The sequence below is a fragment of the Myotis brandtii genome, unplaced genomic scaffold, assembly GCF_000412655.1.
Source record: "Myotis brandtii unplaced genomic scaffold, ASM41265v1 scaffold1086, whole genome shotgun sequence".
In the NCBI taxonomy this organism is placed as follows: domain Eukaryota; kingdom Metazoa; phylum Chordata; class Mammalia; order Chiroptera; family Vespertilionidae; genus Myotis; species Myotis brandtii.
Window position 1 is genome coordinate 683,810 of NW_005353696.1, and position 20,869 is coordinate 704,678.

The 20,869-nt window shown below is 35.7% G+C and overlaps 1 protein-coding gene across 16 annotated transcripts in view; it reads left to right on the forward strand.

The window, feature by feature from the left end:
- The window catches only part of MKLN1 (muskelin 1, intracellular mediator containing kelch motifs), a 309,377-nt gene that overhangs the window by 220,167 nt on the left and 68,341 nt on the right, over positions 1–20,869 (forward strand). For all 16 annotated transcript variants that reach the window (XR_001362873.1, XM_014542908.1, XM_014542906.1 and 13 more), the window contains 3 exons: positions 4,825–4,902; positions 8,258–8,323; positions 19,287–19,399. Coding sequence is in view for 15 of the 16 variants with exons in the window: in XM_014542908.1 (XP_014398394.1) it covers positions 4,825–4,902; positions 8,258–8,323; positions 19,287–19,399 (257 nt within the window). In the remaining variant the exon portion in view is untranslated. The remainder of the gene's footprint in view (positions 1–4,824; positions 4,903–8,257; positions 8,324–19,286; positions 19,400–20,869) is intronic.

Consider the following 20,869-nt stretch of genomic DNA (forward strand, 5'->3'; position numbering starts at 1 on the left):
GCATGAATTTTCATGCACCGGGCCTCTAGTATCTACATAATTTTCTTCAAGTTTTCTAATCATCTGCACAGAAGAGTAAGAGATAGCAAAGAAAATTGTGTGACTTTAGTGAAGACAAAAGGGATTTGTTAGGGAAAGAGGGAGGCAAATTAAAAAGTTTTCAAAACAATATTTTTAAATGTTTGCGTGACTATTTTGTGTGGATTGGTATGACTTGTCAGGGTGCCATTATGTACTAGGAATGTGCTTTATTGAAAGGAGGACTTTTATGAGTAGATTGTTTAAATGTAAGGAACTTAGTAACATTAAGATGACTTAGAGGAAATGACAACCATGTGGCTAGGAAACTTTCCCACCCCCTGCCTTTTTTTCTGTTCTAAGCATTTAATATACTGAGCATTTCTGGTTATACACTATTAACTATTATTATTCAGAAGAAGATTAATTTTATTGACTTAGAGTAAGATCATAATTTCTAATGTTTTCTGTTTGGGGTACTTAATATTATAAATTTTAAAAGTAATATCTTCTGCAATCCTGATTGTAAATCCTTTGGGCATATTTGGGCATATACTTTATCCTTGTTTAAACAAGCTAATATCCCCTGGCCCTGTGGCTTGGTTGGAGTGTCGTCCCATGTACCAAAAGGTTTTGGGTTCCATTCCTGGTCAGGGCATGTAACTAGGTTGTGAGTTTAATCCCCTGTCGGGCTGTGTACCAGAAGCAACCAATTGATATCTCTCTCTCTCTTTCTCTCTCTCTCTCTCTGACTATCTTCCTCTCCAACCCTCTCTAAAAACTCAATAAAAACATATCTTTTGGTGAGGATTAAAACAATCAAAAAAGCTCATGTCAGTGTACAAAGCAATGCTTGTAGAAACATAGCTGTGTCTAGTGAGCTGGCAAGAATAGGCATTTCAGGGGTACAAAAGATGTGAAATGACTTATATTGGTAATAACTATGTTACAAAGTTTTCCTAAGGTTCAGAAAATAGTTCCATATATCTGGTTGTTTTGTGGCTTTCCTTCTGGTAATTATAGTGTTTGATACAAAAAATTGGGGTAACTTAAAAGTACAAAGAAGAAACCCCTAAGTCAAAAATCACCCTAATCTTGTCAAACAAAATCACTTTTAACTTTTTGATGTATGTCAATGTTGAATTTTTGCCATCTGTGAGTTGTGTGTATATTTAAAAAATTATTTTATAAAAGTTACATAATGTTTGAGAGTTTGCTTTTTTTTACTTTGAAAATACTGACAGTATTTTCTTAGGACAGTTGTCTTTGATAGGAGAAAAATAGAATGAAGATTTTGATGGGTAGAGTATTTGTAAGCTTTTCAAGTCATTAAGAGTGAGGCTAAGATTGTTTGAAAAAGCAATTAGAGAATTGAATTTTACCTGCAGTGTCCAGAATGACTTAAGATTGGAGATGGGGTCCTTCATCTGATGAGAGCTGTTTCTGTGGTCACTCCTTATGGAGAATTTGCAGAATTTTCCTCAGTGGGATTGTGATTTCTCTCTCAGAGTAGTCATAGAAGGCATAAGGGGGAAAAAGGAGATAGAGACTTGCCTAAGATGAACATAAGGTAGAACCAGCCAGGCACACATAGTTTCAATAAGTACACTGAGTGGCCAGATTATTATGACCACCTGACATTTGTAGGCAAATTAGCTATAATTTCTTGCTGAAGTTGCTAGAGGGCCAGATCATTATAAATGTCTGAATAGCACAACATACCTAAGTATCGTTGCTGATCAAGTTCATCCTATCATGTTGATGGCGTATTCCAGTGGAGATGGTTTCTTCCAACAAGACAGTGCGCCATGCCACGGTGCTCGTATTGTCCAGGAGTGGTTTCAAGAACATGAGGGAGACTTTACCTTGCTTAGGTGGCCACCACAATCACCAGATCTCAATCCAATTGAGCATTTGTGGGACGAAGTTAAAAGAGCCATCAGGCAGCTGGTTCCACAACCATCAAATCTCACAGAACTGGACAGTGCTATTCATCAGGCATGGTGTCAGATTCCTCGCATCACCTTTCAACATCTCGTGGAATCAATGCCAAGAAGAATCGCTGCAGTATTGAAGGCAAAAGGTGGCCCAACGAAGTACTGATGGGGTGGTCATAATAATCTGGCCGGTCATAATAATCTGGCCACTCAGTGTATATTGGTTCTAACAATGGTAAAGTTCTAACATGCTTGCATTTGGAAGGAACTTCTGGCTCTATCCAACTCTTAAACACCATTTTTTTTTTCAGATAAAGAACTTAATTGACTTATCTAAAGTTGTGTAACTATTATGGGAGATAAGTAATATGGTAATTGGTTACTTTTAAATAATGTGAAATTTATTACTTTTATACATTTCTTTATTTTTTGCTTTGTATTTTTCATGTGTGCAATTTGCTTATCTCCCTCAGTTTTTCTACTCATTTCTTTATATTCCCATCTTTTACTTTTTCTCTCTCCTCATTAGCTATTATAGAATTAGTGTATATTTTAAAATCATTGTCTTTATTGAATAATTTTATTTTCTCTGTTTAAAAGGAGTATTTAAAATTTTTTTTATTGTTGACACTATTACAGATGTCCCTATTTTTCCCTACTTTGTCCCCTTCCACCCAGCTTCTCCCCCAAACCTCCTCTGGCCATCATCACGCTATTGTCTGTGTACTATTGTCTATGTCCATGGGTATGCATATATGTTCTTTGGCTAACCCCTTCACCTTCTTTTATCCAGTCCCCCTTCCTGGATGACAGAGTATTTAACTTTTATGTACCTTTCTCAAAACTGAAAAAAATTTAATTACTGTGTTTTATTTCCATATAATTTTAAATTTACAATTAATATTTTTACTATAATCTTATCTTTACTATTATTAAGAGTTCCACAACATTTTATCTGAAAAAAGGATATCCAGCTCTGGTAATAAGGGAAGAGAATTGGTTAAAATAGGCTCAATGGGGCAAGAATTATCAGAAAAGCCTATGGGGAGTAAATTATATTATAGAAACTTTCTCACTAAAATAAATTGTGAATCTACTTGTTCCTCTTACTTTGACAAAATATAAATGCTAATTTATGAGTACTAATTTTAAAAGAAAGAAAGAATATTTGAGCTTCTTTTTTAAGGAATTTTGAAAAGTCCAAAAGGCAAAGAAAAAGAAAAAATTGAGTGTATATATATGGAAGTTTCCATTAAAGCCATCTGGAAAGACTTGAAAGTGTAATGGTGTGGTTACAATTCAGCTTCATGATTAGCCAGAAAAAGAAATTAGGGAGATTTCTGTATATTACACAGTCCTTGCGAGTATACAAATCATGGAGAACAGACAGTTTTACTTGTAAGTTCTTTGGGAAAGTATTTGCTCTCAGTGACTAAGCAAAAGGGAAAATCTTTATTCAGATTGAAATCAGAGTCAAATGAAAGAATTTATCGTAAAGGTAACTTTATAAATTATAACCTATTTGGGCTCCTGTAAAGGAAAATCGTAGTTTAAAAAGTAAGGAACTGTTATTATATCATATAATTGGAAGTCCATAGGAAGTTTCATGGTTGTTTGATTCAGTGATCCAGTTTCTTTATCTCTGTCTGCTTTATTATTATCATCAGAACTGACTTCATTTTCATACCTCTACAGATTGGCTGTAGCAATTGTGTACATTGCATACAGATATGAAAATTTTTAGAAGAAAAAAAAAATAGATTTTTCTTCTCTGTACGTCTATTTAGGTGTAGGGAACATTTCCTAGAAGTCCCCTCAAAAAATCCTCAGGGTTCAGTGCTAGTATTGTGTTCCATATCTTTCTTAATCTTTGTTGAGAGGCATGGGATTAGGGATTGATAATTATTTGGGGTAGGATATATTTATGTGGGGAGTTCAATCTCCATGACCATTATAGTAACTAGTGTAACAATTTCTCTTAAGAAGTAAATTAAGAATTTATTCATATGTGATCTAGGTTAGAAGATGTGCTTTTGGTTAAATTTCTTAATTTCTCCATTTCCCCATCTGTAAAATGGAGATGATAATGACTTGCTCATAAGGTTGTTTTTAGAATTAAATCAGGTATGTAAGATAGCATGAATTCTAATTTTATTAAGTATTCAATAAACATATTAATAACTATTATGGGTACTTTGATCTCTATGTAGTTTTATACTCAAAGAAAACTATACAAATGGAATTTTCACAACGGAATAGTGTTTTGTTTTGTTTTTCTCCTGAAGATATAGGGCCTAAACCAAAGTAGTTGGAGCTTCCATTTTCTTCTCGTTTTCTTGTATAGTAGTGACAAAATGGGAAAGCATAGTAAGTTTAATATGAACTGCCTTCAAGACAATTTCTTTACATGGTTTTGTCAACCAATACTTTTTAAAAAATATATATATTTTATTGATTTTTAAAAAATATATATTTTATTTGACTTTTTACAGAGAGGAAGGGAGAGGGTCAGAGAGCTAGAAACATCGATGAGAGAGAAACATCAATCAGCTGCCTCCTGCATAACCCCAACTGGGGATGTGCCCGCAACTAAAACCAAGGTACATGCCCTTGACCGGAATCGAACCTGGGACCCTTCAGTCCACAGGCTGACCCTCTATCCACTGAGCCAAACCGGTTAGGGCTCAACCAATACTTTTTATATTTGAGGTAGCATGAAAACTGCAGTGATATATTTTATGAAAATGTGCTAATAATGATATATTAATAATTTCCCTTAATGTAGGCTTCTACATTTTTGTCTTTTTTGCTGTAATAAAAAGTGTAAGCTGGTTAAGTTGTAATTCTCTCTCATTCTTTGCTATTACAGATGGATTGTTCAATCAGTACATCAGTCAACAGGAATATAAGCCACGATGGAGTCAGATCATTCCAAAAAGCACCAAAGGTTAGCCCTATCTTCTAGGTGTGGGTGCTTTTGCTGTAATGTCTTGATTTCATTTTTTCCCTAGGTAGCTCAAGTTTCAAAGTGCTCTGTTAATGAAAAGCAGGGTTTAAAAGAAGACGGTGGGAACAATCAGAACTGATTTACTAATACACTGACAAGAATTCCAGGCAGAGTAAAAAGTATTTTGTAAATGAACTGGCAGTTCAAAAAGAACATTCAAGGCTCCAATCAGGACCTGGACACTGGGGCGGTGGAGGCTTGTCCGGGGGGGGGGAGGAAATATATGTAATACTTTAAACAATAAAAAAAGAAATTAATTTAAAAAATAATAATAAAAGAAGATGTAGGTTCCTTAAGTAGGTGGCAGACTTAGTTTATTATATTAAATTTTTCTTTTAAATCTTTTTGTTTTACTGCTATAACAGAAGATTGGGCAGTTTTTACATAGAATACCATCATAAATTACTTTTATAGAGACACTAAAATTATAGACCATTGTGTTGTAATGCCAAACATGTTTCTGAAAAACCTTAAGTTCTGTAAAATTGCTCACTAAAGCTAATAGGGCTTATGAGAAAAATGGAAATGGGTCATACCATTCTAGATCTATGGAACTTTATAACCAGATACTAATAAAAATGAGAGTAGTAATCCTAATAAAAATAAATAATATTAGTATAGTTAAATCTTTGCGGGCACTTATATTGAGCATCAAAATGAGTTTGGCGCCTTAAATCCTGGGGCTCATGCTTTCTCCTTATAACTGTAGAACCTAGAGAGCATTTGTTTCTAATAAAGACTGTTTTAATCAAAACTTGAAATCTGATTCAGGGTGTAGTCTTCTTCATTAACCTATTTTTTCAGGTGGAGGAAGTTATTGTCACCCCATCTGCACTCATTACTCTTCCAGATGGTTAATATAGTAGAAAGTGTAGCAATTCTCTAATGCAACTACTTGCATTAAAGGAAGGCAGTTGTGTCTGGTTGATGTTGCTCAATGGTAGAGTGTCAACTATGAACCAGGAGGTCATGATTTGATTCCTGGTCAGGGCACATGCCTGGGTTGGAGGCTCGAACCCCAGTAGGGGGTGTGCAGGAGGCAGCCAATCAGTGATTCTCTGTCATCTTTGATGTTTCTATCTCTCCTTCTCCCTTCTCTGAAATCAATAAAAATATATTTTTTAAAAAAGAAGGAAGGCAGTTCCATAGATATTCAGCTTTTCCCTATGATCATCATTTATTGATTGCTAAGGTCTTCTCTTTAACTATGAGAAAACTTTCTTCTGATAGTGTTAAACATTAATATACTGGAGAAAATTGCTATGAGCACCCATAATTTCTGCATTATAGGAGTATTCTCCTATTTTTATCAGTTTTATATGAGGTAATTTTATTCAAAGAAGCAGATGTTACAGCAAACATAATTGCGTATTTGAAAACTAATGTATTAAATATATAAAGTACAAACATACAATAAATTTATTTCAATGTTTTCTTAATCTGTTCTTTCAAGTGGCATTACTGACTGGGTGAAAAAAGAAAAGGACAAAACTTCAATGATAATGAGCTGCAAAATCTAAACCTAACTATTAGAAAGGAGAAAGAATTTGCAGAGAACTTTTGAATGATTAGCTCTTGAGTATCATAGTAATGAAAAACTTCAGTTTTGCATTTTATTTTTTATATAAGAACTGACATTTTATTTATTTTTATTCTTTTGTCAGTGTAAGTTAGAATTCATTTTGTCTTTCCATACACTGAAATAAAAGGTTAAACAAGGTAGAATTTTAATTCTGTCTCATGTAAAAAAAATACCCAAAAGATGGTAAATTAAGACAATACAACTACTTCCACATTTCCCCTTTGTCTTCACTAAGGTGAAATATTTATTCTCACAGCTGTACTATTGTATCTACATTACAAGTAGCAGAAGGGAGAGAAGCACCCCTTTCTTTAGAATTCTCCAGTAATTAATTTCCACTAATATCACATTGCATTGGCCACTTAGATATATGTTCAGATATAACTATAAGAAAAACAGAGAAATGCATTTTTTAAAATTTACTTAATTCTTCTTTAATTGTTTTTATTATTTTTTAATTTTTTATTGTTTGAAGTATTACATATATGTCTCCTTCTTTGGCAACATTCTTTTTTTTTTAATTTTCTTTATTGATTAAGGTATTACATATGTGTTCTTATCCCTTTTTTGCCCCCCATCCTCCCACTCATGCCCTTACCCCCACCCTCCCCTACCTTCCCTCTGAGGTTTGACAGTCTTATCAATGCTTCTCTGTCTCTGGATCTGTTTTTGTTCTTCATTATATTCCACAAATGAGTGAGATCATGTGATATTTATCTTTCTCTGACTGGCTTATTTCGCTTAGCATAATGCTCTCCAGGTCCATCCATGCCGTTGCAAATGATATTTTAGTCTTTTTCATAGTCTCCCTGTGAAATTAGTAAAAAATTGCATGTTTCCTATTTTACATAGGCAGAAGCTAATACAAGGAAAGTTATTAGCCAAAGTAATATATTTCCATTAATATGAGAGTTATAAAGAAAACTTTGTGTTCTCTGGTTTATATATCAAGTAAGATATTAGAATCCTGTAACCTACTGAACCATTGCAATGAAGTTATATCTTCATTTATATAAAATTTTGCATAAAGTAAGATTAGATATAAGTTTAGCACTGGTTTTCTCCTACAGAAGTTTAAAAGTTTCACTGATTATATTTAAACATACTTATTAAGCTTTGTAATGGAAATAACAATAAAAGAAAAGCAAATCTTAGTATTCTCAATCAGTGCTCATATAAAATTGGTGGTCTTTTATGTAGGAACTATTTTCTGAAATACTGGCACAAAGTTAACACAATAAGAAAATTATCAAGAGTATAAAACTTGATAAAAATCTTAATTTTCAGTAGCTTTGTGAACTTTAAAACTGCTCATTCTGTTTATAAGCTGTGCCTGGATTATAGACCTGATATCTACTAGTAATTCTGTAATTGTCTCCCACTTCACTTTGTCACTTCAGAGTTTAGAGTTTTCTTGTCTGAGGTTTTTGTGGAATATCCTATATTATTGCTGACTTATGACATTGGCCATAAATACATTGGAAATAGCTTCCAATTGCAATAATAGCCTGAAAGCAATTGGAAAAAAGAGCAAGATAATTATTATAAACATACCTATGTGTCATATTATTTCTTTTGAATCTTTTTTACTTACTATTAAAAGAATAAGTGTGTGTTATTTTCACTAGTCATTACATGCTTATGAATAAAGTTATTTGGGTTTGCGGTTGTTCTTTGTTTTTCCTTTAAAAGGAAATATTATTTCTACTTCAGGTGATGGAGAAGATAACCGACCAGGAATGAGAGGAGGCCATCAGATGGTTATTGATGTTCAAACAGGTGAGGGATACTTGCAGTGGAAAGCAAATTTTAAAATAAATTTATGCATTTTTAAATATCAGGTAAACATGAGTTTACTTTCCATTCATTCCAAAGGTTAAATGTTAATGCCCATACCAAGGAGCAAAGAAAATAGGCATTAGCCACAGGTATAATCTAAACTAGGTAGTAACCCATGAGAGGAGAGGCTGCTGAACAAATGAAATTAAATAACCTAAAAGAAATGTAATGTGTAGCCTTTTATAGCTGTGTGTGTGTTGGGGGGGCTTGTATTTGTATTTGATTTTCATAGTAAACTTTGATGTATTTCTGGATTTTAAGTGCATTTATAATTTAATGTCATACTCTGGGAATTATAGTAATGAAGGAGACACTTAAGATATATTTTAGAGGGAGAGACTATCAAATTAGTCTTGTTGGACTAATTAAGTATTGTTGGATCCATTAATTGCCAAACACTGTTCACAAGCCTATGAATCATTTACTTTATTCTTTTTTGCTTCCTCTTAAATTTTCTATAATTTGGTATGGAAATTTTTTCTTAGGTTACTATAGGCTAGGACAGCTTAAATACCATCATATTTAGAGGTTAATGCTAAAATTATAATAAGTTTCAAATTACCATATTGAAAAGCAAATAATACCAAAAATTTAGTTTAATTTGACTTTATTATCTGATTTTAGAACTCTTTACTACATAGAGTGCCAATATTCATTCACTCATAGTACTTTAGGAATAAATAAGTTATTTTTGTTGACATAAAATAATTAAGAGTAAAAATTATTTCAATGCAGATAATCTAGGCATTAATGTATATTCACAAATATTTTGTAAATAACAAGATGAGAAAATATATTTTATTTAAAATTAACTGCTAAATTCATATAGTAACCTGTGAACTTGTTTAGCAGTATTATTAGGTCTCTTTGGAAAAGGTTCATTTCAAGGCCTAGGGAGTTTTTTTTCCTGATCTTGGCCCCTCTTCTTCCTCCCACAGAAATAGGTTTGACTCAGTTGTAGAATCTTAGGCATCTAGGCATCTTTTTTTCTACCCGAGAGTCCAGTAAATATACATATGCTTATTTCTTAAAGAATCAGATTTATGTACAAATGTTTTTTAATCTAGAACAATTAAATACTTGATGAAAATTTGTGTTTAAATTGTCTCCAGTAGATTTTTTTCAAACTCTTTTGAAAATATAATGGAACTTATAATACCTTTGTTATGTCTGAGTGGTAGTTACCTAGTGGTTTAAAATTTTCTACTTTAAAATGCAGTTGCAGAAAATTTTATTCACCAGCATTCCTTTTAGAAAGGAATTATTATTTGTGAAGATGCATGGGGTACAACCTAAAATGCCTAGGAGAACTATTATAGAAGGAACTATTCTTTGCAGTACAATGAGAACTTTTAAGACCAGAGAAAGGGGACAAGGAAAAACGTAGAGCTAAATGGTAGTGGAGCCAGCAAATGGCAGAATGCACACTTTGTAACATGAGTCTTCTGTCACCAAAATCTTAAAAGTTTTCTCTAATAAAATTGAGTTGGGAGTGTGTGTGTGTGGGTGGGTGGGGGCGTGATTCGGTGGATTGAGGAGGAGGAACTGGTGGTGCAATTAGGTTTGGGGTCTAGCGTGAGGTGGGGCAGGAGTGCAGTTTCTGAGAATTCAGTTGTCTGGAAGCAGAGAGAAATGTAAGGAAAGATGCCCTAGGACAGGTCAGAGAAAGATTTTTGAACTTTCACAAGACTGCAATTATGGTTTAGGTTAGGTTTAAACAGGTGTCTGGTTCTGAGTCTGGGTAATCCAGGAATCTGTTATGATCAAGAAAAAACAAAAGTAAAAAATAATAATACTATTGAAAAATCCAGTAACTTTTATATCTTGGCATTCCCAGTCTTTTCCTTCAGCTAACCATTGCTGTCTATATTCTTTTCTGTCACCATTCTGTATCCTATTAGTATTTTAGTGTTTTCTTTTTTGTTAATCCTCACGTAAGGATATTTTCCATTGATTTTTAGGGAGAGTGAAAGGGAGGGGGAAAGACACACAGAACACATCAGTTGGTTGTCTTCCGCACCAGGGCCAGGGATCGAGCCTGCAACCGAGGTACATGTTCTTGCCTCCAACCAGGCACCCTTCAGTCCATAGGCTGACACTCTATCCACTGAGCCAAACCAGCCAGGGCTTAATCAGGTTGATCTTAATCATCTTTAAAATGATTGTATTTTTTGTAAATATTTAAAAGAACCTTTTCTATTCCAGTCTTACTTGTTTAACAACCAAATATAGTGTTTGGGGATTGAGTTTGTAGGAAAGGCGTGTGTGTGTGTGTGTGTGTGTGTGTGTGTGTGTGTGTGTGTGTGTTAGACATATCTGGGTTTGAATCCTCCTGACTTTACCACTGACTTTTTGTTTGATCTTGAATGAGTTATAATAATTTTGATAAAAATAGGTATAATAAATTAAGCTATACTGAGAATTATAAGAAATAATGTACTTTATATGTAAAGTATGTGTTATTTATGTAATTTGTATGCAGCATATTAATATGCAGAATATACTGATTAGTCCTGTGGTTTTTGACAGAATCTCACAGTGGAAATACTTTTAAATAACTAAAAATTTTGAAAAACAATTTAAAATAACTTGAAAAGCAGTTTTTTTTTGGGGGGGGAGGTGAGAATAACTCACCCAGTATTATTTTGGCATATTTGTCTCATCTTTTATATATGTTGTCTAATTTTAGAAAGTAAGGGAAGCCATAATACTTTTAAGATTTTTAGAAAAAAAATATTAAACCCCATTTAGTAATTTTGTTGATAATGTGTAGGTAGGGTTAGTAATGAAGAATGATTTTCCCAAGTAGAGTCTGAAGAACCTGGAAGTTTCATCTTTATGAAGTTGGTACCTAAGGAGTAAAATAGAGTGTAGAGAAGCCCAGTTATTTTAAGTATGCATTCCGAAGGTTTCCAGAATGAAGGCTCTTAATCTGTTGAAGTTATATACAAATTTTGTTTGTATGTATATTTTTCTGGGAAGAGAATCCATGAATTCTGATCATCAAAGGGACTTTTGACTCAAAAAATTAAGAACACCTTCACTAGAGTAAAACTTCGTAAAGTTCATTACATCTTTTTAAAGTGGCTTCACAGCATTTCATATATCTTGTTTTCTTAAGTATTAAATACTTAATAGTACCTAAATTTTATTTCTTTTTTAGTATATAGTTTTTTTTCCCATTTTGCTGCAGCTCTAGGACTAGAGTTACCATTTTAAAAAGTACATGATGATGAAGAAAAAAAATAAAAAGGTACATAATGACATAAATGTTACTATTTAATTTTCAAACCTTCCTTTCTTCCTAAGTGAATTCTATCATTTATACCATGGTAGAGAAGGAATCTAGTATTTTGTACTACTGGATGTATATGTCAGTTTCTTTTATTATAATCTCTGTACCTGTACCTCTCCACTTATTAGATGCTTCAACTCTGAATTGGGTTTCAACTCTGAGGAAATGAGGTGAATAAAAAGAGAGAAAAGGCATGTCTATTTTGTTTCAGGGTTCAAGTCTGTTCAGATGAAAATTTAAATGTTCATTCTACCAGGAAGTTTCTTTGTTATGTAACTTGCACTAAATTTTGAGAACCTATAATGCCTGCCTTTTTCCCTCTCTCAATCAGAATAGATAGTAAGACCCAGGCAAAACCCCAGTATTTGATATCTATAAAAGAAGTTTGAGGGGGTGATTCTTGTCACTTGGAAGAGCCCTTCTATGGAAAGCTGCACCTTTGACTATTCTATATTAATTCTATACAAGTGCCTTTTTTTTTACACACAGGGCCACATAATTGGTTTTCCTAATGTTCCTTAAAGAAACCTTTGAAGGAAGTAGGTGAACATGGGTTTTTGTTGTGAATTACAAATATATTCATAAGGCTATAGATCTGTAGCTACATATATACTGTTATCACAAAGGAGTTCTGAAATATAGCCTAATTAAGAATACAATGTTTACTGTCATAGGCAGAAAATACAACCTTTTAGCTGGGAAAATAACTGTGTTGAATTCGCTAAAAAGATCAGTGTCATCTAGATAGTTTTTAAATCATAACTTTGTTTTAAAAGGGGAGGTGGATGAATCCAGTTGATAATCTGCTGGGTCCTGTGAGTTCAAGGAAATGGCTGAAGCTTATAGAACATCTTTCCCCTTCTTTTTTATTGCTCTCTTCAAATTTCCTCATGTCCATCCTAATTGCATTTTTAAAAGGATTAAACTTTTAAACTAAATATTCTGACAGTGTTTCATTTTTATCTTAAATATAATTTGCATTTCTTAAAACTGCATTTTCCACTTTATTTTTCCCCCCTCTCAGTGTCTATATTAAACTAAGAATTAAGATAACCTCCTTCACTAGCCTGTTAACACTTCTCCTACTTTTGTTTGACACAAGAATTTTATCTAATATTGGGCTCATGCTGTGTTAGTGCCATAGTGTATGTATTCTGTACTGTTTCAAACAGGAAAAATGAATTTAACTACAAAAATGGTGTGCCATCTTGTGGAGGATAATGCAATCAGCACAGTCTGTTTTACCATTAAAAATCAGAATAAGATAGATAATTGCATTCGGGTTCTTAAAATAAAAAGCCTGCTTCTTTGTGAAAATGGTGTGAAGACACTGATGTGTTAACATCTCTACTGTATTTTTAGTGTACATAAGATAACGTAGACTAGTACTCCTGGCACTAGGTAGCTGTAGGGTTTATTCAGTACTGCTACCTAAAAGACCTGTACCAAAGAATATGGTTGAATTTTAGTTTTATGGCCTAAGTAATGAGAGATTTATTGATTGGTTGATGATTGAATCATTTATAGTCTCTTAGAATGAAATTGGTTTAAAATTTTGAACATATGCTATTATTGGTCAGTTTAAATCCAATTCCTTTCTTTCATTGGCTCCTCATTTTCAGTCAGTCCCATATGCTGCAAGTTGTGATCTGACCATGATAAATCTGCCTAAAATCTTCTGTAGCTACTCCAAAGTCTATGGCATCAAGTTCTTAGTTTGTTTCTATATTTTCATTTAAACCCTTCCATGTTCTGGCCACTGCCTGTCTTTTTAACCTCATTACCTTCTGTGTTCTTCTTTTAAATTGAACAGTGCACTTATTCATTACACAGTTTTTACCACTTTGCATTCATTAGTTAAGTCTCACAGTTGCTTTACGAGATAGGGACTGGATGCCACTTTATAGATGAGGAAACCAGTGGTTAAGGAACTTGGTGGGGATCACACAGCTACAAATCTGTTTAAGACCTGTCTGACTTAAGAGTCCATGTCTTTTAAAACACTTTTTGTGTTTTTCTGTCTCTGTACCTTTATTTTTTACTCTGCTGAAATGTCCTCTCTTTTGTCCCCCATTCTGTCAACAAAGCCACCTTGTGATGCAAATACCAGTGTTACCATGAAACTTTTCTGATGGCACTTATCTACCCTGCAATCATGATGATTTATGTACTTGTTTTAAAAATACGTTTTTATTGATTTTTTTTTTTTTTACAGCGACAGAGAGGGGGAGAGGGAACAAGATAAACATTGATATGAGAGGGAAACATTGATTGGTTGCCTCCCCTACTTGCCTCAATTGGGGATTGAACGAGCAACCTGGGTATGCTCCCTGACCAGGAATTGAACTGGCAACCTTTCAGTGCATTGGATGACGCTCAGTCAACTGAGCCACACCAGCCAGGGCTATATACTTATTTTATATTGTTGATTTGAGTGTAAGCTCCTGGAGGATAGGGACTCTTTTTTTAAAAATCTTTACTGTTGAGAGTATTAGAGATGTCCCTCTTTTTTCCCCCATTGCTCCCTTCCACCTGGTTCCCACCTTATCTCAGGCCTTCACCACCCTATTGTCTGTGTCCATAGGTAATACATATATGCATATAAGATCTTTGGTTAATCTCTTCTCGCCTCTCTCCCCCACCCCTATCTCCTTCCCTCTGAGATTCATTAGTCTGTTCCATGTTTCCATGCCTCTGATTCATTAGTTTGTTTTGTCTATTATAGTGCTTGTTTGTTTATTTTGTTTCTTAGATTCAACTGCTGATAGATATGTATTTATTGCTATTTTATTCATATATTTTATTTTTTTCTTCCTAAAGAAGACCCTTTAACATTTCATATAATACTGATTTGGTGGTGATAAACTCCTTTATTTTTTTTGTTTTGTTTGGAAAGCACTTTATTGTTGATTTAATTCTTGGAATCCTCTACTCTACTGTCGATTCCCTGTATTCTTCAATTCTAAATGATAGCTTTGCTCAGTAGAGTACCTTGGTTGTAGGTCCTTGCTTTTCATTATTTTGAATATTTCTTGCCACTCCCTTCTGGCCTGCAATGTTTCTGTTGAGAAATCAGCTGACAGTCGTATGGGCTCTCCCTTGTAGGTAACTAACTGCTTTTCTCTTGTTGCTTTTAAGGTTCTCTCTTTGTCTTTAACCCTTGGCATTTTAATTATGATGCCTGGGCCTCTTTGGGTTCCTCTTGTTTGGGACTCTCTGGGCTTCCTCGTCTATTTCTTTCACCAGGTAGGGGAAGTTTTCTGTCATTATTTCTTTAAATAGCTTTTCAATATCTTGCTTTCTCTCGTCTCCAACCCCATAATGTAAATATTGGTATGCTTGAAGTTGTCCCAGAGGCTCCTTACTATCTTCATGTTTTAGGGTTATTTTCTATTTCATTTTGTTCTTCTGATTGGGTGTTTTTTGCTTTCTCATATTCCAAATTGTTGATTTAATTCTTGGAATCCTCTATTATACTGTTGATTCCCTGTAAATTATTCTTTATTTCAGTTAGTGTATGCTTAATTTCTGACTGGTCCTTTTTCATGTTTTTAACATTCTCACTAAGATCCTCGAAAGTCTCACTAAAACCCTTGATGCTCTCATTAAGTCCCCTGAAGCTCTCATTAAGATCCTTGAAGCTCTCATTAAGATTCTTGACTAATCTTATAACCATTGTTTTGAACTCTATATCCAGTATTTTGCTTGCTTTCATTTCTTTCATTTTTAACATGTCTCTGCATTTTGGCTGCTTCCCTGTGTTTATTTCTATGTATTAGGTAGAGCTGTTATGTCTCCTGGAATTGGTAGAGTGGCCTTTGTATTAGGGGTTCTGTAGGGCCCAGTGGCTCAGTCTCCCCAGTCACCTGAGCTGGGCACTCTAGGTGTGCCCCTGTGTGGGCTGTGTGTACAGTCTTGTAGTTGAGCCTTGATTGCCATTGGTGTCGCTAGGAGGAATTGGCTGTGAGGACCAGCTGTGTCTACAATAAAAGAGCTGCTTGCTGTGCAGGAGACACACCTTGGAGCAGGATTTGCTTCATTTGGGCTTTGGTGCTCACTGAGTCTGCCCCTGTTGCTTGTGGATGCATAGAGTTGTAATATGGTATGGTCTGAAGCTGTCCATCGGGTGCACTGACTCTGAGGCCTCCCAGGAGGTGCAAAGTCAGGCACTGCCTAAGGCCACTAGCAGGAGCTACAGTGACATCTGCAGATGGCTACTACTTGTATTGGGCTTAGAAGTGCCTGGGTGAGGCCCAGCTATGAAGCAAGGCGTCCTGGTGTTCGTGCCGGGTCTTGGACTTTTTATTAATTGGTTTGGGGCATGGTGATGCCAGCTGCTGCTTGTTTAAGAGTTTTTAGCAATGTCTGAAGCCTGAGCCAGGACAGACCATATATGGAAAAGCAGTTGCAAACAACTTGGTTGGGGCTGCAAATTGGATTGGGTGGGGTCTCAGGGAATCACCAGGGTGGAGAGAACAGTGTGTGCCAAGCTGATGGAAACTCAGATATGACTGCTAGTCAGCTCTGTGATGGGGGGAGGTCCCACAGGAACAGTGACCCCTGGGAGCACCCCTGTGGGAGAAAGCTGCACCCAAGTTCCTGTTCCTATGCCATACAGTCCAATTTCTCCCCATATGTACTTGGATTCCCCTAAAGCTGCTGTCCTGTACTGGAGCTCAGAGGAAGCAAGATCATGTAAATTCTTGCATGGGCCCTTTAAGAGGAACACCTGGGTCTCCAGCAGCCTTTATGTCACTCAGTCGCAATCCCTACTGGTTTTTACAGCCTGAAGTTATAGGGACTCTGGAACCCTAGGCTGGGGGTCTGGTGAGCAGCTGGGACTCTCGCTTCCTTGGAGATATCCCTCCCGATTAAAAAAACGCAGCATGTGGGTGTTGGACTAGCTCAGTCTATGTCTCTGCTCCTCCTACCAGTCTCAATGTGCTTTCTTCTTTGCTTCTCTAGTTGTAGGACTTCCATTCAGCTAGATTTCAGGTGGTTCTGAATGATGGTTCTGTATTTTAGTTATAATTTTGATGTGGTTCTGGGAGGCGGTGAGTATAGGTGTTTACCTAAACTGCCATCTTAGTTCCTTCCCTTGTCTTTTTTTTTTTTTTAATATTCTCTAATGTACCTTGCCAATTCAGATTAGTATTAAAAAAAATATTGATCAGACATGCCTCTGAGTGCTGGGAGAAATGGATAACTTCTATAGCCTGTTCTCCTTTAAGAAAAAATAAAAAGAGAGGGCTGCTGCTTAAGGACAATTGTACTGTCCCAGGGATGTACATGAATTGTTGTATAATTTTTAAGCTTGAGAATGGACATTCAGTAAACCAAACTATCCTGTTGCAAATAATGTTTTTTTCTACTTTCTTAACTTCTCACTACAGTTCTCCAATTATTTCTATACTTTTTAAAAGTTTCTTATATTATTTATCCATTAAATAATACTTTTGCTGCCATTTGTTTCTAGATAATATCTCATCTCTGAATGATTTGAATTAAATAATTAGATGATTTAATTAAATTTTTGTTATGCGTCATTCAGGTATGTCAAAAGGTCCTGTTTCTCTCTGATTTATTCAATTTTACTGTTAAACTTCAACTGGGACCACAAAGTATTCATGGACAAGAATGACATCTTGGATTAATTCCATTGGGATGCTTGCTCTGTGCCAGATTTTATTTTGCTCAGCTATCAATGAGGCTGTTGTGTAAATGTGGGTTTTCTTTGCTGTGAGAATTTATGCGTACAAAGAGACCTGCTTTCCGAAAGAACATTGAGAACCCAGAGTCCAAGAGGGAGGGTTATTAAAGTTAATGAACCAGGATAACCTTATCCAGAGGGTGCCAGAAACACTATAAAACAAAAGGTCAATTGCTATTGCTATTTTAGTTATATACCCCCGCCCTCTCTAGGCTTCAGAGTTTTAACAGGGTTTTAAATGCCTTTACAGTGAGGCCTTGGCAAATAATTTTTAAGCCAGATCAAAATTCTTTAATTTTTTTCCTGTAAAATTCTATGTATCTGGGCATTACTGTGTGCCATTTCGGAAACAGAATGTTACTTAACTAATGGGAATGGATTGTTGTAGTTCTGATATAGTAGTTCACATTTGTACAGAGCCAAAGTGTTCCAGGTACTGAGTTAGACATGGAATCAGGCACAAGTATTTTTTATTTCTGTGCGTTTTAAAGGTAGAAATGCTGTTCATACTTGACAGCCTTCAGAATGTATTCATGAACTTGTATCTGAAGAACTTCACAACACTGAGAGTTTTGTAAATAAAAAAAGTAATAACCAGTGAGGTTAAGTGACCTTTCAGTGAGTTAGCACTAGAACTCAGTCCTGTTCCAGTGGTCTATTCTTATCCAGAAGTATTGTTTTGATTTCCCAAGATTCTTAGGGCATAGAATGGGATGTTTCACTTAGAAAATTCACTTAGAGTTTGAAATTATATGACAATATGGCAAAAACCTCTTAGAAGAGAGCCCAACTCTATGAATGGCAAGACACTTCTTAAACGGTATTACAATATTTCCAAGTGCACTTTGAATTATATCCCTTTATGGTGGGGCATAACTTAGATGGCAGTCTCTTCATATATATGACTAGGGCATGTCAGTTAAGAGAGTAGATGGCTTTACAGTTTTCCTGTGATGTCTAATTAAATTTATAAAAAATAATTGCTGGGCTTGTATAACCATTAGACATAAGACATTTATTTACAAAGGGGGGAAGTATTTGAAGAAAGGAAAGGCACTCTTATTATATAAAAAGAATGGGATAATACACATTGTTATGTATAAAGATTTTCATTTTTCACTGAGCAAGAAATCAGTTTTGTCACAGGGATAAAGTCTATGGATATAATAGATATTTCAGAGTTAGAAGATACCAAATTCTCAAGATACCTACAAATGACTGAAAGGTGCACTTATGAGGAGTTAAAAGCTACCACAGTATATATGGAAAAATTTCCCCAATTTTCCATGGGAATACCAAGGCCATATGCATCACTTTATTCTTAAGATATCTAACTTTAACTTCCGGCTAATTATTGTTTTTGTTGTTAACATTAGAGAGAAAACAGTTTTAATGTGATTTTTTTCCAGAAATAACTAGATGTCTTTATGTTATATTTTACATTATATATTTCTTTGGTATTTTTTTTTCTTTCTCTTTTTTCTCTTTGCAGTCTGAAGCTGCATTATTAAGAAGGTGGTAAATGTAAATTTTTCATGGGCTAACACAGAAACTCCTATACTGGCTGAATATCAGATTCACCATGGATACTTTAAAAATACAGATTCTTTTTTACCTACTAAATACCTATGGAAGCAGAATCTTAGGGAATTCCTCCTCATTGTCTGTATTTTTATAAATCTCTCAAAATAGTGGTTCTACAGCAGCTTTTCCACATACTCATGTTTAGGAAACACTAGTCTAGAAATATTTTGGAATGCTACCAGTTTAAAAATTTTAAGTTTATGTAGATGTACCTTTTTAAATGGTTTTAGGGACAACTGGGTAAGTCTGGATGCCTAGACTTATATTTTGTCCTTAAATATATCATTTTACACATATTTTTCTAATTTTCATAGAGACCGTTTATTTGTTTGGTGGCTGGGATGGAACACAAGATCTTGCTGACTTCTGGGCATACAGTGTGAAGGAGAACCAGTGGACATGTATCTCTAGAGACACTGAGAAAGAGGCAAGTTCTCACACTTTTCATCCATTGGTATTGCAAGTAGGGGTGCGGGTGTACACTTCTTTTTTTCTGGATAATTTGTATTCTTTTCTAATATCTATCAGCAGTGATAGCAGAAGAATTTGTGGTGAACAAGTTTGGCTTAAGTACTTTTACATTCCAGCTTCTATACATGGTTCTTCAACTACTTGGACATGAACAAATCTATCTTACAGAATTAAAAAGCAGTGGTTATCTGATACCAGAGGCATGGTGCACGAATTCGTGCATGGGTGGGGTCCCTTTTGGCCTGGCTGGCAATCGAGGCCGTCTCGCCCAGTCTGGGGGGAGGGACTGCAGGACATTGGCCAGCTGCGGGGAGGGACCGTGGGAGGTTGGCCAGCCATGGCAGGTTGGCTGTGGGAGCACACTGACCACCAGTGGGCAGCTCCTATGTTGAACATATGCCCCCTGGTGGTCATTGTGTGTCATAGCTACCAGTCATTTGGTCGTTTGGTTGCTTAGGCTTTTGTGTATATATACTAGAGGTCTGGTGCACAAAATTCGTGCACAGAGGTTGGGGGGGGGTGGCAGGGTTGTCCCTCAACCCAGCCTGCACTCTCTCCAATCTGGGACATCCCTCTCACAATCCAGGACTGCTGGCTCCTAACCGCTCGCCTACCTGCCTGCCTGATTGCCCCTAACCGCTTCTGTCTGCCAGCCTGATCGCCCACAACTGCCCTCCCCTGCTGGCCCGATCACCCACAACTGCCGTCCTCCCCCGCAACCTGCCTCTTCCGCCAGGACTGGCCTCCTCTGCGCCGCGCAGAGCTGCAGGACTCCCAGGCCTCATGGCGCGGAGCGGCCACCGTGCCCCCCTCCACTGTGCGCGTGACCATCTTGTGGCAGCCATCTTGTGACAACATTGTGTGAGGGCGTTGTGCAAAGGTGTGACGCCACCTAGGCTTTTATTATATAGGATTATTATATACTAGTAGCCTGGTGCACAAAATTTGTGCACTCGAGAGGGGGTCCCTCAGTTATTAAACATTTTACAGCACAACACTGACCACATTGGTGGAGGTGGTGTTCTTGTCAGAATGTGTTATATTATGCAGATGAAAATCTATTTAAACAGATTTGATGTAGATATTTTCAAAGATGGAAGAATTGTCCCTGTCAACTATTTTAGTTGATTCATATCTTCACTAATTGTCATCATTGCAAAGTTTTCAGTCCCCATATGGATTGCTGGATATAATAGGTCATGCGCTGTCCCTGTCCTTTGTAGCCTTTGTTACCTTAAGGACTCTAGTTTTCCATTTATATGTTTAAGTACCAACCTTACCGGCTTAAAAATGTAAGCTTTTAACACTGCTCTCTCTGTTCCGTATCCTTCCGATAAAAAGTGGAGTTGGGTTGCAGCACAGGAGAGAAATTCAGAAGGGGAATATTGAAGTAATGACTACAGTAGGAGAAGAGGGAACCTGTTTC